This window comes from Passer domesticus, chromosome 4 (assembly GCF_036417665.1).
Source record: "Passer domesticus isolate bPasDom1 chromosome 4, bPasDom1.hap1, whole genome shotgun sequence".
In the NCBI taxonomy this organism is placed as follows: domain Eukaryota; kingdom Metazoa; phylum Chordata; class Aves; order Passeriformes; family Passeridae; genus Passer; species Passer domesticus.
Window position 1 is genome coordinate 83,274,779 of NC_087477.1, and position 16,563 is coordinate 83,291,341.

General features: G+C 49.2%; 1 protein-coding gene across 5 annotated transcripts in view; it reads right to left on the bottom strand.

Moving 5' to 3' along the window:
- Positions 1 to 16,563, bottom strand: part of EXOC6B (exocyst complex component 6B) — a 296,665-nt gene that overhangs the window by 227,126 nt on the left and 52,976 nt on the right. For all 5 annotated transcript variants that reach the window (XM_064419169.1, XM_064419174.1, XM_064419173.1 and 2 more), the window contains exons 3-6: positions 14,084 to 14,131; positions 12,587 to 12,677; positions 12,426 to 12,471; positions 7,354 to 7,558 (exon numbers count right to left, since the gene is read on the bottom strand). In XM_064419169.1, coding sequence (XP_064275239.1) covers positions 7,354 to 7,558; positions 12,426 to 12,471; positions 12,587 to 12,677; positions 14,084 to 14,131 — 390 coding nt within the window. The remainder of the gene's footprint in view (positions 1 to 7,353; positions 7,559 to 12,425; positions 12,472 to 12,586; positions 12,678 to 14,083; positions 14,132 to 16,563) is intronic.

Consider the following 16,563-nt stretch of genomic DNA (forward strand, 5'->3'; position numbering starts at 1 on the left):
GGAGAAGGAGAAGGAGAAGGAGAAGGAGAAGGAGAAGGAGAAGGAGAAGGAGAAGGAGAAGGAGAAGGAGAAGGAGAAGGAGGCCCAGCCTCTGCCCCAAAACCTCCCTCTTGCTCTGTATCTATTGCTACATTCTAAACCCCAAACTCTGAGTTTCCCACCCTGTGTGTCACACACTTCTATCAAACCCCACACCCACAATCCCAGCTCTCCCATTCCATTTTGGAATCCTTCTCCACGGCCCCAGGTCAGTGCAGTGTTCTCCTGGGGTCAGAGCCTGGCAGCACACAAAGTCTGGAATTCTCAGGGTTCCAGCAATCCCCCATCCCCTGCCCCTGCATTCCCCACCCTCAGGTGCTCCTGAACTCAGCCCAGCCTGAAGCTGCCTGATGCCCACCCTGTGTGCTCCCCAGGAATCCCAGAGCTCTCCATCACCTGTGCAGTGCCAGGCTGCCACCATCCCCTCGGAGAAATCCCACAGACATCCCAGCACGGAGCTGCTGGGAAAGCAGAGCCAGCACTGCTGGGCAGGACAGGAGTGGCTGCTGCAAAATCCCAGCCTGGGATCCAGCCTTGAAACCGCCCCTGGGGTTTGCCAAGGAAAAAAGCTCCAGTGCTGCAGCTCATCCTGCTTTCTCCATGGATGTTGTGCAGAGAAGGAGTAAGGGCACCTTGAACATGAGCCAGGGTGGACACTGGGGCTGGGAGCACCCTGGGATAGTGGGAGGTGTCCCTGCCATGGATGGGGTGGAATGGGATGGGATTTAAGGTCCTTCCCCATCCATTCACATTCCAGGGGGATTTTGGCTGCCAAGGAGGGAACACGAACTGTCCCAGCCTCAGGGGGCTCAGCCCAGAGGGGACACAAACACCCCCAGCTGCTGGCACGAGGATGAAACATCCCCTTCCACCCAGCACAGCTGGAATTCCAACTGCCCCAACTCCTCCTGCTGGGCCAAGCTGCCCAAATGCATCCTGGATCAACCTATTCCAATTCCTTCTGGATCAACCTGTCCCAGTTCATCCTGGATCAACCTGTCCAAATTCCCCCTGGATCAACCTATTCCACCTCTATCTGGATCAACCTGTCCCAACTAATCTTGGATCAACCTGTCCCAGTTAATCCTGGATCAACCTGTCACAATTCATCCTGGATTAATGGTCCAAACTCCCCTTGGATCAGCCTGATCAAATTAATCTTGGATCAGTCTGTCCCAATTCATCCTGGATTAACCTGTCCCAATTAATCCTGAATCAACTTGTCCCAACTCCCCCTGTATCAACCTGTCCAAATTAATCCCAGATCAGCCTGTCCAAATTCATCCTGGATCAGCCTGTTCCAATCCCCACTGGATCAGTCTGCCCCATTAATCCTAGATAATCTGTCCCAGCTCCTCCTGGATCAGCCTGTCCAAATTCATCTGGACCAACCTGTCCGAATTCATCCTGAATCAACCTGTCCCAATTCCTCCTGAATCAACCTGTCCCAATTCCTCCTGCATCAACCTGTTCCAATCTTCCTGAATCAACCTGTCCCAATTCCTCCTGAATCAACCTGTCCCAATTCATCCTGGATCAACCTGTCCCAATTCATCCTGGATCAACCTGTCCCAATTCCTCCTGCATCAACCTGTTCCAATCTTCCTGGATCAACCTGTCCCAATTCATCCTGAATCAACCTGTCCCAATTCATCCTGGATCAACCTGTCCCAAATTCATCCTGGATCAACCTGTCCCAATTCCTCCTGGATCAACCTGTCCCAATTCCTCCTGGATCAACCTGTCCCAAATTCCTCCTGGAACAACCTGTCCCAAATTCCTCCTGGAACAACCTGTCCCAATTAATCCTGGATCAACCTGTTCCAATTCCTCCTAGATCAACCTGTTCCAATCTTCCTGGATCAACCTGTCCCAATTCCTCCTGGATCAACCTGTCCCAATTAATCCTGAATCAACCTGTCCAAATTCCTCCTGGATCAACCTGTCCCAATTAATCCTGGATCAATCTGTCCCAATTAATCCTGAATCAACCTATCCAAATTCATCCTGGATCAACCTGTCCCAATTAATCCTGGACCAACCTGTTCCAATCTTCCTGGATCAAGCTGTCCCAGTTCCCCGTGTCCAAACCCAGATCCCCACCGATCCCAGCCCAGCTCTGCTGCTGCATCCCGGTGATTCCCATGAATAACCTCCTGTCCTTCCTGCCCTCTGCAAAGGAGCTCTGACATCCTGGCTGTCCCCAGCACGGGATCCATGGCTGCCTGCTGGCTGGGTTGGGTTTGGCCCCTCGCTCCAGCAGCTCCATCCCCAGTGGCCTCCTCCACATGCCCGGCACATTCCAGCCTGGAATGGGATAATAAAGGCCGGCCCGGATATCAGCATGTGTTAATGGGATGTAATTCAGGCCTGGAGCTCAGAGCCCTGTAAAAAAAACCCCACCAAAACCCAAACGCACAGGCAGGTTCACAGGGCCAAAGTCCAAGTGGAGTTCAAGTGTGCGCAGCTCCTTTCATCCGTGCCGGAACCGTAATTAACAACGAGATTTGGAACGCGGCGAATTCCCCCGGAATTCAGGTAATAAAACTCAGACTGGGATAAAACCCAGCAGGGAAGGAGGGCAGGGAGAGCTCCTCGGTGTGAGACCCCGGGAATGCCTCCCTGAGCCCATCCCAGCAGGGGCTGGGAGCTCCCCTGATCCCGGGAGCGAGCGCTGCCGGCCAGATCCTCCCGATTATCACAAAATGAAATGTTCAGCCCTTGTCAGCGGCAGCCTCGCATTTGTAATGTTACAAAAAACCCCATTTCCTCTCCCATTGTAGCGAGGCCTCCTCCGTTCCCGCTGGTGAAATCAAACAATTTTAAAGGAATTTATATGATCCTAATTTAAACCGAATGCACGGAGCTGCCAACGGCGGCTCCCCGGCTCTCCGGGCCTCCCGCCAGCTCCGCTCCTTTCCACAGCTCTGAGCACATCCAGGGAAAACACCCAGCCATCCTTACTGGGGATACTGGGAGGGCCACCCTGCCCCCTGTGACCCCCAGCAGGACGGCTCCTCCTGGCCATCCATGGAGCTGTGGGATGGACACAGCACCGGGCTCCCATTCCTGATCGCTCCAAATCGGCTTTTCCGAGGGGAAGGGGCACAGGGAGCTCCTTCTCCCATGCTCAAACTCCATCCTGGGGGTAAATCTGCTCCCACAAACCCTCCTGAAGTCTGCACATCACTCCCATAAAACAGAGGGAAGTTGGGATTTGGAGAAGATGGAAGATGCAAAATTCCCTCTATCATCCACAGGAAAGTGAAAGGCAAGGGGCTCCAGGAGAGCTGCAGGGACAGGACACAGGGAATGGCTGCCACTGGCCAAGGGCAGACTGGGCTGGGATCTCGGCAAGGAATTCCTGCCTGGGAGGGTGGGCAGGGGCTGGGCTGGAATTCCCAGAGCAGCTGTGGCTGCCCCTGGATCCCTGGCAGTGCCCAGGCCAGGCTGGATCCCCCTGGGACAGTGGGAGGTGTCCCTGGCATGGCAGGGGTGGAATTGATAATTTTTAAGGTCCCTTCCATCCCAGCCCATTCCATGATAACCATGCACGAGTTACTCCCAGATCTGACCCCCAGAGGATGAAGAATTGACTTCCCCCCGTTATTTCCAGGGAATTTTAGTGACCCCTCATTCCGGGCTGCTCCCACTCACTGCCCCCATCCCTGGATTTGGGCAGGGCAGGAGCAGCCAACACCCCCCCTCCACCCCCAGAGCCTGGCTGGGCTCTCCAACTGGGAATACTGGGAGGAGGAGGAGGAGGAGGAGGAAGGGCTGGAATTGGTGAGGAAAACACCAGGAGAGCCACAGGATTCCCTCGGAGTGGGAGATGGAGAAGTGTTTTGGTTTTTGGTAGGAGACATTTATGGAAGGGATGTAAAGTTTTTAGAGAAGAGTTCTGAAGGTTTTGCTCTAATTTTTATTAATTTTCTTTTAGTTCCTGTTAATAAATTTTTCTTTATACCCTTTAAAAATTTTAAACCTACTTTACATTTCTCCTAATCCTATCTCACAGCAAAAAATAAATACACTAATAATTAACCAACACTAAAGCCACCACGCTCATTACTACATTAGCACTAATGTACTCATTAGTACATTAACCAAAAATTGCAAAATTAGCAAAATTTCAAATTAGCAAACAAAAACCACCACAAGAAGGAACGGAGCCACAGGAGCAGGAGGGACAGGAAGAGCAGAGCTGAGGATTGGGAAGGATGGAAATACAAAAATACAGAAGTTTCTCCAACCAGAAGAGCAAAAAAGGTGCTGAAATGATGGAAATTTTTCCAAATTTTTCACCTAAAATCCACAGATGTGGCTGGACGTCCACATCCCTCCTCATCCATCAGCACAGAGCCAGGAGGTTGGAATCCTCTGCCAGAAACCTGAGCACGGAACTGGAAACTACCAGACAACACCTCCACCCTGTGATGCCCCTAAAATTGATAAATGTCCTTCAGGGGATAAAAAAGATAAAATAAGTGCATGAAGTGTTCCCTGAATTAACTGGACACCAAAAAGAAATGGAATTCCTGCTCCTTCCCAGCCACAGGGACCAAGGAAGGATCTTCCCAAAGCTCTGCCTCCACAAGGAGCTAAATGAGAAATTTTAAAGGGAATTCTGCTCTAGGAATTGCTGCCTCAGGTAAATCCAGCACCTGGAGCCCTCCCAGACATCACCCCCGTGCACAGCTGGAAGCACATCTGGGTTGGGAGGGGTTTCTGCACCTTCAGGAAGTCACATCTGAATAAAAAGTTTGCTGAACTCTCAGGTGCCAACTGGCCCCTCCATTCCATGAGGGAAGGCTGGGTTTGCCTTCCCAAAAAAACAGGAAGGAGCTGGGAAGATAAAAAGGCACTGAAACACAGGGGATTAAATTAATTAATAAACTCATCAGGTTAGGTTGTTCCAGAGAAAGGCTGGGGTTTGTAGGACACAAAATTGAATTTGTCTCTGCCCACAAACACAACAGCTCCTGGAGAATTCCAACCAAGCATTCCCAGGCATCCATCCCCACCAGGGAAGGATCTCAGTGCCCCTGGCAGGAACAGCTCCCTGCCCCTGCTCCTGAATTCCAGCAAAGCTGCAAAACCCTCCTGGGGAGCAGCTCCAGAGCCTCTCCCAGCTCTGCTCCCTGGCTGGAAGGAGATGAAATCCAAATATTCAGTGGGAGTGGGAAAGGCAATTCCTGATTTAAGGCACAGCCAGGGAGGTTCAGCTCATCAGCTCAGCCTTCACAGACACAACACTGGAAAAGGTGAGGGAGGAACCAGCCACGTTTGGGCAGGATTTTAAATCAGTTTAGGACGCAAAATTCATGGAATTGCAGTGCACAAACCCTTGCTTTTTTATCCCAAAAGTGAAGAATCAACCCAATGTCTCCAGGTCTGCCAGTAGCACCCATTCCCTATGCAGGGAAGTAAAAAATACGAGTGGAAAATGGAGTTATGGGGAGTTGTGATGCCTCAGGTTTTAGATTTTCTATTTTTTCAGGTTCTGTGCTGCTTTAGTGTGTGGGTCTGAGTTTTATATTCAGAGATGGTGAGCTCTGTGCACAGAGCAGGGAGACAAAACAATTCCTGCTCCAGCTGGGATCAAGGACAAATGATCCAAATCTCAGCCCAGGAGCACAAACAACAGCAGAATGAAGAGAAAAAAAACCAGGATAAGACTATAACCTAAAGCTGGAATTGGACACTGAACTGCAATGTGCACATGGAGCAGAGCTGAGCCCAGGGAGAGACCCCGGCAGCGCTCGAGGATTTTGGGACCATTTGGGTTCATCTTGGGTTCATTTTGGGACCATTTGGGTTCATTTTGGGTGCAGCCCTGGCTGGGCTCTTGTGCTGCCCAAGGTGCATCCACGGAGGAGATCCTTTGAATAAATCCCTGCTTTATCCTGTAACTCTGCCCAGCCTCTGTTCCAGCTCAGCCTTCCCAAGGCATCAGTTCCACCCCCAACTGCACCTCCCAGACTGCCACAAAACCATGGAAAACTCCAGCTGGGAGAAGCCAAGGACATAATGGATCCTCACTTCTCAATGGCCTAAAATCCAGGATAAAATTCCAGGAACAACCACTCCTCACCCAGCCACAAAATCCCAAACTCAACCAACAGCCTTGGCTTGGAGAAGCAGAACTTCCACGCAAAAAATGAACCTCTTCCCAAAAAACAGGCAATTCCCACCAAACGCTCCCAAATCCCACCTGTTTCATGGCAGTCTCACTGATCCCAATTCCCACCAAACGCTCCCAAATCCCACCTGTTTCATGGCAGTCTCTCCAATCCCCATTCCCACCAAACCCTCCCAAATCCCACCTGTTTCATGGCAGTCTCTCCAATCCCCATTCCCACCAAACCCTCCCAAATCCCACCTGTTTCATGGCTTTCTCTCTGATCCCAATTCCCACCAAACGCCCCCAAATCCCACCTGTTTCATGGCTTTCTCTCTGATCCCAAATCCCACCAAACGCTCCCAAATCCCACCTGTTTCATGGCGGTCTCTCTGATCCCAAATCCCACCAAACGCTCCCAAATCCCACCTGTTTCATGGCGGTCTCTCTGATCCCAAATCCCACCAAACGCTCCCAAATCCCACCTGTTTCATGGCGGTCTCTCTGATCCCAAATCCCACCAAACGCTCCCAAATCCCACCTGTTTCATGGCGGTCTCTCTGATCCCAAATCCCACCAAACGCTCCCAAATCCCACCTGTTTCATGGCGGTCTCTCCAATCTCAATTCCCACCAAACGCTCCCAAATCCCACCTGTTTCATGGCGGTCTCTCCGATCCTAAATCCCACCAAACGCTCCCAAATCCCACCTGTTTCATGGCAGTCTTTCCGATCCCAAATCCCATCAAACGCTCCCAAATCCCACCTGTTTCATGGCAGTCTCTCTGATCCCAATTCCCACCAAACGCTCCCAAATCCCACCTGTTTCATGGCAGTCTCTCTGATCCCAAATCCCACCTGTTTCATGGCGGTCTCTCCACTCCCCATTCCCACCAAACGCCCCCAAATCCCACCTGTTTCATGGCTTTCTCTCTGATCCCAATTCCCACCAAAAGCTCCCAAATCCCACCTGTTTCATGGCGGTCTCTCTGATCCCAAATCCCACCAAAAGCTCCCAAATCCCACCTGTTTCATGGCGGTCTCTCCAATCTCAATTCCCACCAAACGCCTCCAAATCCCACCTGTTTCATGGTGATCTCAGTGATCCCAAATCCCACCAAACGCTCCCAAATCCCACCTGTTTCATGGCAGTCTCTCCGATCCCAAATCCCACCAAACGCCCCCAAATCCCACCTGTTTCATGGCGGTCTCTCCGATCTTGTCCGAGTGCTTGCGGATGCTCTCCAGGAAGTCCTTGAGGTCGGACATGGAGAGCTCCTTGATCTCCTCGCGCAGCCGCGGGATGTTGTCCACCATCACCTTGCAGAAGCGGTAGTGGCTCACCTGGGGCAGGAAGGTGTGCTCCAGGTGCTCCAGGGTCTTCAGGGCCGGGTAGTGCCTGGGGGAGCAGGGAAAGGTCAGGAGCAGCCTGCTGGAGCCCTGCTCTGCTGGCTTTTTGTGGGAACTCGGAGCACAGGGAATGTTTCCCCGCCTGTCCTGAGAAGTCCTGAGCCCCAGGAGAACACTGCTTTAACCTCTGTCCATGGAGAAAGCTTCCAAGACTTTGGGGTGGATTGGAATCTATGAATGTGTGAAATACAGTAATGTAGTTTATCACAGGGTGAAAAACTTAAAGAGTTTTGGGTGTTTAGTATGGAGGTGGATAGAAGACAAAATGGAGGATTTTGGGCGTTGTCTGATCTCCTCCTTGTTCTTCATCCACTCCATTTTCTGCTGTGTTGGTGGCACAGGGTGATTGGTCACAAAGAGCCACAATGCAGACGTTGTGTGAACAGACAAATAATTAGCTATTGGTAGACAGGTAGAAATAAAATACATTCTAGGAGTAAACTGGACAAAATAGTTTTAAAAAACCTTAAACCTGTGTGTCTTGTAACTTTTTTGGTACCTTTCTCTTCATATGCTAAGTCTAGTATGTAGATGGGGTGCTGAACTGCTGATAAGAGAAAAAATAAACAACCTGGAAACCAAAATAACCAGAAGTCCCGTTCATCTCTCAATTCTAGTACAGAACTTTTTAAAACTCTCCCCATCAGGGGAACCTCAGGGGGAGCTCTCACAGTTTTGGTTCATCAATTTGTGATTTGCCAATTTTGAGCTTTCCCAGCCCAATGCAAGGAGGAGTGGTGGGTTCAGTTCTGGCCAATCCCCTGTGCATCACTTCCTGCTGTGACACAGGACTAGGAGAAAGGCTAAGCAGGCTCAAAACCTTAAAAGGGTGTAAAGAAAAAATTATTATCAGTTATTTTATTATCAGCTTTGCATCACTTCCCCAAATATCTCCTGTGCAAAACCATGACACCAGGTTACTGAGAATTTTAGGGTTTTTGTGCTATCAGGCACTGACCCCAAGAAAACACTACATTGAACCTGAGGCTGTTAAAAAAGCTTCCAAAATTAAATAACAAAACTAAAATTCTAAGTGTGCAGTTTAAAGAGAAGTGTGTAATATCACACAGTAGAAAACTCAGAATTTAAAGTTTTAGAATATAGCAATATACATAACACAAGATAAAAGTTTTAAAGTAAAGGCTAGTCCTTCTTCACCTTCTTCTTTATAAATTTAAGTAGTATTCTATAATTAAATAAAAAGTTCATGTTACAAACCACAAGTAGTTAATTATTGTGTTAAAAGTAAAAATAATTTCAGTAATTAATTAAACAGTTTATCCTTAAAAGACCTTGCAGAGGGAGAGACACAACTCCATTTTTTAGTTTGTTAATGTAAAGCACTATAAAACTCACAGTTTATGAGCCTGTAAAATAATAAAACCTAATAAACATCCACGTCCAAACAAAAAATACCATCTCACACATTTAATCCCAACCCTAACATTAAAAAAAAGTTAAAACTCAAGGCACAGTTGAGTCCCACCCCATTCCTGGAAGGGTTGTCCAGCCCCAGGCAGCCGCGGTGACGGTGGGATCATGGAATGCTGGGGTGGGGAGGGGTCTCCAAAGCCATCCCCTTCATGGGACACTTCCACCAGCCCCTGGCAGGAGATGGAATCCTGGAGCTGGGAATGTCCCATCAATCCTACAGACTGATAACCAGCGCCTGACTCATTAACTGATTCATTAATTAACACCCAAGAGCTGCTGCCGGCCTTGCAAAGAGCCTGGAGGAGCAAGCTCAGCTCCTTCCCCTGGGGATTCCAGGATCTGATCCCACTTTCCCCCTCCTGAACCCCACCAAAACCACTTCCCACCCAAAGCGATTTTATTTACAGAGAGGGGGAAAAACTGGACCCAAACCCCAGATTAGGGGTCCAAAGATCCATTTCTGCCATCAGCCCTTGCACCACGTTCCAGCATGGAGAAGGGCATGGGTACAAGGGTTGGGCTTCTCCATCCCAAAATTAACATTTTATACCTTTAAAAACACAGGAATCCCATGGATAAAGAACTCCTTTTGATTTTTGGCCATGCCAAACTCAGTTTGATCCTCCTGTTCTGCATGAAAGCAAATTTCAGATGCCAAACGGGAAATTGAGCTGGGAAATTCATTTTTTTTTAAAAGTTCTCCCATCTTTTTCCTTTGGAAAGCGGGAATCTGTAGGATTTACTGGAATATGGAACCACCATGGATTCAAGATCATCCTCCTGTCTGACCACAGCTCTGGCCAAAGGGAAAAATAATTAAAAAGGAATCACCCAGGAAGCATTAAGAGGGCTTAATAACATAATAAAATCATAGATAATAATATCTTATAATATATATATATATATATATATATATATATATATATATATATAATTTATTAAATTTTAATTTATTAATAAAGTAACTAATTCATTTATTAACTTAACTTATTATTTGGCTATATTATTATATATTTTTAATGAAATATTTGTTTCTTATATATTAATAATTAATGCAAATAATATATTATAAATATTATATATTATATTATTAAATAAACATATTCATGATTAATAAATCTCATGTCAGCCACTTTGAGAAGGAATTAAGGGACTTTTAGCTGACACATCCATGGGTAATCCTGAGCACTTCCAGCTGGAATTCTGGGGGAGAAACAGTCTTTGGTCATAAAAAAGAAATGAACACCACAGAAAAAACCTGACATTTGTATTCCCACTCAGAATAACTCCTGAACTCCAGGGAATTCTTCCAGGGGCCTGTCCTGGGCTCACCCCCAGCCCGGGGGGTTGCACATTTGTGCTGAAACCCAATCCTCTGCACAGAACCGTGGGAATGCCTCTGGATCATTAATTAATCATTCATTAATTAATTATCCCAAGGGATAAACACCCCCTGGGTGTTCATCAGGGAATTGTCAGGTCCCATTCCTCCCACACACCCCCTAATTTTGGTTCTATCATTTAATTCTGGAAGCTTTTTTTGGGAGCAGCTCCAGGATGGGAGCTGAGCTCTGTCCCAGCTCCGTGTCCCCGGAACTGAGGGGGAAAAGCAGGATTTGGATAAAATCCAGGGCCAGGGGAGCCTTTTTGGGGTGATTTTCCTGTTCCTGCTGGGATGAACATTCCCAGAGAATTCCTGAGTGTTCTCATGGAGCATCCAGGTGTACAGGGAACCTGCAGAGGGACTGGGGACAAGGGACAGAGGGACAGGACACAGGGAATGGCTGCCACTGGCCAAGGGGAGATTGGGCTGGGATCTGGGCAAGGAATTGCTGGCCGGGAGGGTGGGCAGGGGCTGGGCTGGAATTCCCAGAGAATCCCGGGATCCCTGGCAGTGCCCAGGCCAGGTTGGAGCACCCTGGGGTGTGGAAGTTGTGCAGCTGGGTGATCTTTGGGGTCTCCTCCATCCCAAACCCTTCCAGGATTTTACAATTCCATTTCTCACTGTTTGGAGAGAGCTGGGGTAAATAAAAAGGTCTGATCCCTCCAGAGTCTCCAGATTCCTCCAGAAATTTTGGGGTTTTCCACCATTTTCCACACAGCCATGGCTATAAAAGTTTTTCTGTCCTTTCCTTAAATTCTGGCCAATTCAGAGAAAAATTCCCTCTCTCCACCCTGATCATTCCTCTGGGATCAGCTCCACCTCCAGCTCCTGGCCATGGATTCTCCATTTGGGAAATGCCTGAGCTGGTTTAGAAACCTCCCCTGATTCCTCCTGTCTGTGGAGTTTATTCCCCCAAACACAAAGCAGATTAATCCCAAACCCAGCCCTGATGGCAGGAACCCCCCGTGGCTGCCCCTCCTGAAATGATCCAAGTGAGACCTGGAGCAGATTTTAAAAAATGGAATATTTTGTGCTGAATGCAGCCATCAAATACAGACCAAAAATAATAATAATAATAATAAAATAAATTAAAAAAAAAAAAAAAAGGAAAAAACACCCAGAGCTCCCAATATTCCTGCAATTTAGCTTGGTTTTGTTTCCAAATGAACCAATCCGAGTAAGAGAGGGAAAAAAGGGATGCAGTTCTCAGCTGCAGCCCCTGGAAATGCTGCCTGGAGAGAGGGCAGGAGCAGCTGGTGGATTCCCTGAGGAATTCCCAGGGATCAGCTCCAGCTCCCACCCCACATCAGCCCCAAAACAGCCCTGGGGCATTTGGAGAGCCCATCCCTCCCCTGGAGTGGCCTGGGAAGAGCCAGGAGCTCCTGGCAATCCCAGAGCAGGGCTGGGATTGCTTTTCCAGCCTGGGAATCCCAGCTGCAGGCACCTTTCCCCCCTTCAGCAGCTGCTCCGTGCCCAGTTTGCCACCCCAGCGCTCCAGAATCACTCCTGCTGCTCAAACTAACCAGGATTCCTGGGGAATATCCCAGATTTTCATCCCAGCAGGTGCAGATGGGGAAACTCCAGGATTTGCAGCCCAGAATTCCCAAGGCACCAAGTTTTGAGGAATTATTTCTACAGCAGCAGAAGTTTTCTCCCCAGCTCCCACCATCCCAAATGTTTCCAGCTCTTTGGATTCCCCCCACATTCCCTGGGATCTCTCAGACTGGATTAAGATTTGTTTTATGGCATTCATGGAATAAGATTTAGTTGGTGACACGCCTTGGCTGCATGCACAATATTGAGCTGCCACAATAAACCAAGGAGCATCCACCTTAATTCCCAAAATCTGACCCTGCTGCCATCCCCATTCTCAGCTGTACCACAGGAGGCCGAGCAGGGCTGTGAGGAAAAGCAGCCAAAACCCAGGAAATTCAACCTGGAAAAGCTGGTTTTGAACTGCTGAGATTCTCCTTAAATCACCCAGCACCAAACAATTCCTTGGATTCTCCCCCCAAAACCCCAGCTCAGCCCAATTTACCTCTTGGATTTCATCTGCTCCCGCAGCTTGCTGTACATCTCCAGCACTGGGAAGAGAAGGAAAACAGCTCTGAGACAGGAGCACGCAGCTGGGAATCCAAAAAGCAAACAAAGCAATTGGGAATTCCACCAAAGAGCTCCAAAAACGAGGAGGTTGCTCACCAGGGAGACACAGGGTGAGTTTATCCACCGTGGCCGAGATGTTCCTCTGCTGCAGCCGGCACTGCCGCAGCTCCTCCATGGCCAGGATCAGCTGGAAAAGGGGGAAAAGCTCCCTCAGGATCAGCCAACAGCCCCGGGCTCCATCCCAGGAGCAGCACGAGCCCCAAATCCTGATCTGATAAGCAGCGAGCTCGGGATCGGGGCAGCTCCAGCCAGGGGAACTTCCCTGAATTCCCTGGATTTCAAACCAAAGGCATGGAAGCGGCCTTGGAGCACATCCCGTGGATTCCAAAATGTTATTTCCCCTTCCCATTTCAGGCATCTCTTCCAAGTTTTTTGGTTCTCAAAGGCAGGATGTGGCCGCTCGCTCCCGGGGGATTCTCACATCCCAAAGTTAACAGGGATTTCATGAGGCTCCAGGAGAAAATCCTGGGGATGGGGACAAGGAGAAAACAGGGATACAAGGCCAGGTTGGACAGGGAATTCTCACATCCCAAAGTTAACAGGGATTTCATGAGGCTCCAGGAGAAAATCCTGGGGATGGGGAAAGGGCAAAACAGGCACACAGGGCTAGGTTGGACAGGAAATTCTCACATTCCAAAATTATCAGGGATTTCTCAGTGCTCAGGTTCCAGAGAAAATCCTGGGATGGGGACAAGGGGAAAGCAAGGACACAAGGCCAGGCTGGACAGGGAATTCTCACATCCCAAAGTTAACAGGGATTTCTCAGGGCTGGGCTCCAGGAGAAAATCCTGGGGATGTGGAAATGGGAAAAACAAGAATACAAGGAGGGATTTCTCACATCCCAAAAGTAACAGGGATTTTTCAGGGCTGAGGTTCCAAGAAAAAAAAACTGGGATGTGGAAAAAGGAAAACAGGGATACAAAGCCAGGTTGGAATGGGAATTCTCACATCCCAAAGTTAAAAGGGATTATTCAGTGTTCAGACTCCAAGAGAAATCCTGGGATGTGGAAAAGGGAAAACCAAGGATACAAGGAGGGAATTCTCACATTCCAAAATAATCAGGGATTTCTCAGGGCTCAGGTTCCAGAGAAAATCCTGGGATGGGGACAAGGGGAAAACAGGGATACAAGGTCAGGCTGGACAGGGAATTCTCACATCCCAAAGCTTAAAGGGATTATTCAGTGTTCAGACTCCAAGAGAAAAATCTGGGATGGGGATAAGGGAAAAGCAAGGACGCAAGGCCAGGTTCGACAGGGAATTCTCACATCCCAAAAGTAGCAGGGATTTCTCAGTGCTCAGGCTTCAAGAGGAAATCCTGGGAATGGGGACAAAGGGAAAAGAGGGATACAAGGCCAGGCTGGACAGAGAATTCTCCTCATCCCAAAGCAAGAAGGGATTATTCAGTGTTCAGACTCCCAGAAAAAATCCTGGGATGTGGAAAAGGGAAAAGCAAGGACAGAAGGCCAGGCTGGACAGGGAATTCTCCCTCCCCCCAGCCCAGGCTGTCATTCCAGGCCTGCATCCATCACTTACTTCTTTCCCTTCGTTCTGCAGCTTCCGGTTGGTGTCTGTCACTTGGTTCTGTGGGAACATTGGGAGAAGCACAAAGCACATCCCATAAATCAGGACAATGTCCTTGCCACCAAAACAAACTGTCCATAAACACCATCCCTCCCCACGGCTCCCGTTCCATGGAAAAGCTGTTTATGGCTGAGTTAACAGCCACTGCCACTGGGGGACAAATCCAGGGATTTTCCTCTTTGCCACTGGAGAAAAGGGAAAGGCAACAGGAATTCATTCAGAGGCATGGAAGCCTCAAAATGCTGCAGTTTTCATGGATGCAGTTTGGAAAACTCCAGTTTTCACCTGAGTGAGGGAGGAATTAATTTCCTTCCCCATCACCAAATAAATTCCATTTAGGTTTTAACTCCTTCCTATCCCAGCAGCAAAGGATTCTTTACCCAGAGCTTTCCCTAGAAAAAAAAAATATTTATATTTATAGAAATCCTTATAAAACTTCCTTTGGGATCTTCATCTCCCTCTGGATGGATCCTTGCTCCTGCCTGGTGGAAGATATTTTTATATACCTGGGATAAAAAATTCTCTATTTTTTCTGGATTATCCCACCAAGATGGGGCCCAGAGCTGGAAAATTTCCACTTGGCAAAGCTGAGGATTCCCTGGAGTGGGAAGAGCTCAGCCCTTCCTAATCCCAGTAGGACCCACAGGAGAACAAAAGGGATTTTGGGGCTCATCAGGATGGAAAATCAGGAGCTCTCCCATTATTCAGCCAGGGAGTGGGAAGAGAACTTTGGGAATTCTCCTGAGTTCAGGCAGGGAAGGGCTGGAAACCCTGGGACAGCTGGAAAAACCAACACAAACTTCCAAGGCAGCATTCCCAGCTCCAGATCTCTGCCACCACAGCCAATTCCCGAGGGAATTCCCGCAGGACTGCTCAGGGTTCTGAGATTTCACATCACTCTGAGATTTCCATGCCACAAAACCCCTTTTTTCCCCAAAAATCTCCTTCTGCAGCTCCTAAAGCTGGAAATGCTCATTTCCAGGCTCGTTCCTGTAAAAGGTGTTTTTTGATCCAGGCTCTCCCCACAGTGGGAGCTGCTGCTGCATTCCTGCCCCAGTTCAGGAACAAATTCCTGCCTGGTTTCCAGAGTTCTGCTCCTTCTGGGAGCAGAACCTTCCCCAGAGCTTGGAAAACACCACGAGTGGGAGACAGAGCCCTCAAAGGACTTCCAGGAGTGGGAGATCTCACAGATGCACCCCAGAGCTTTGCTTCCTTTGGAATAATCATGGAAATGAGAAATTTTTTAAAAATTTCACTCCAGGGATGGAACAGCACGTGGGGCTCTCCCGTTTTCCAGCAGGATGGAGATGGAGGTGCAGGAGGAACTCCAAGGGGGATTGGGAAGGTAAAAACCATCCTGGAGCAGAAATCCAGCAGGGAGCAGCTGAGGGAGCTGGGAAGGGGCTGCAGAATCCCTGAGGGAGCTGGGAAGGGGCTGCAGAATCCCTGAGGGAGCTGGGAAGGGGCTCAGCCTGGAGCAAAGGAGGCTCAGGGGCCCTTGTGGCTCTGCACAGCTCCTGCCAGGAGGGGACAGCCGGGGGGGGTCGGGCTCTGCTCCAGGGAACAGGGACAGGAGCAGAGGGAACGGCCTCAGGGGAGCCTCAGGGTGGATTTTTGGGAATATTCCTCATGGGAAGGGGCTGCCCAAAGAGGCAGTGGGGTCTCCATCCCTGAAGGGTTCATAACCCTATGGATGTGGCACTTGGGAATGGGCTGTGGTGGTGGCTGGACTTAAAGATCTGGAGCAACTTTCCCAACCTCACCAATTCCATGATCCCACCACCTCTGTCCTTTTTGAGCTCACCAGGTCAGAAAGGAGGAGAGCTTTGGATTCATCCACATCAAATTGATTCAGGACTCATTTTTTTCCCTATTGGAAAAGTTCCTGGGCCACCAGGATTCCCCCCCAGGAGGGTTTGTGGTGCTTCCACCCAACCTCAGAGCTGCCTTTCATCCCCACACCAGCCATGGTGCTTTCAGAGCTTCCCAGGATGGAAGAAAGGAGTTATCCATGACTTCCCCCCCAGCATCTGCATCCCATCTCTCTCCCTGCTGCAGTAGCTGCAGCCCTGCTGGCTCCCTGCCCTCCCCAAAACCTGCTCATTTCCTTTATGATGTATGCAGCTTTTACGAGCAGGAGCCCAGCATCTCCTCCAAAGATTATTTGATTTGCTCAGATCCCGAAAATCCCACCAGGAAAAAGGAATCCGTGTCGGGTAATTTAAAACCACTCCTAAAGTAAGGCTGAGGCTGGAGGGGTTGGCTGGTGAAATTGCACAGCAATCCCAGCTCCAGGGAGAAGCCAGGCTGGAGCGGAGCCCCGCACGCTCCGGGTTTCTGGGGGGCAGGGGGTCGTGTTGTTGTGTTGGGGATTGTTCCTGGAGTCTCCAGGCCTGGGTGAAAACAGCGATGATTGTTTACACAGACCCCGT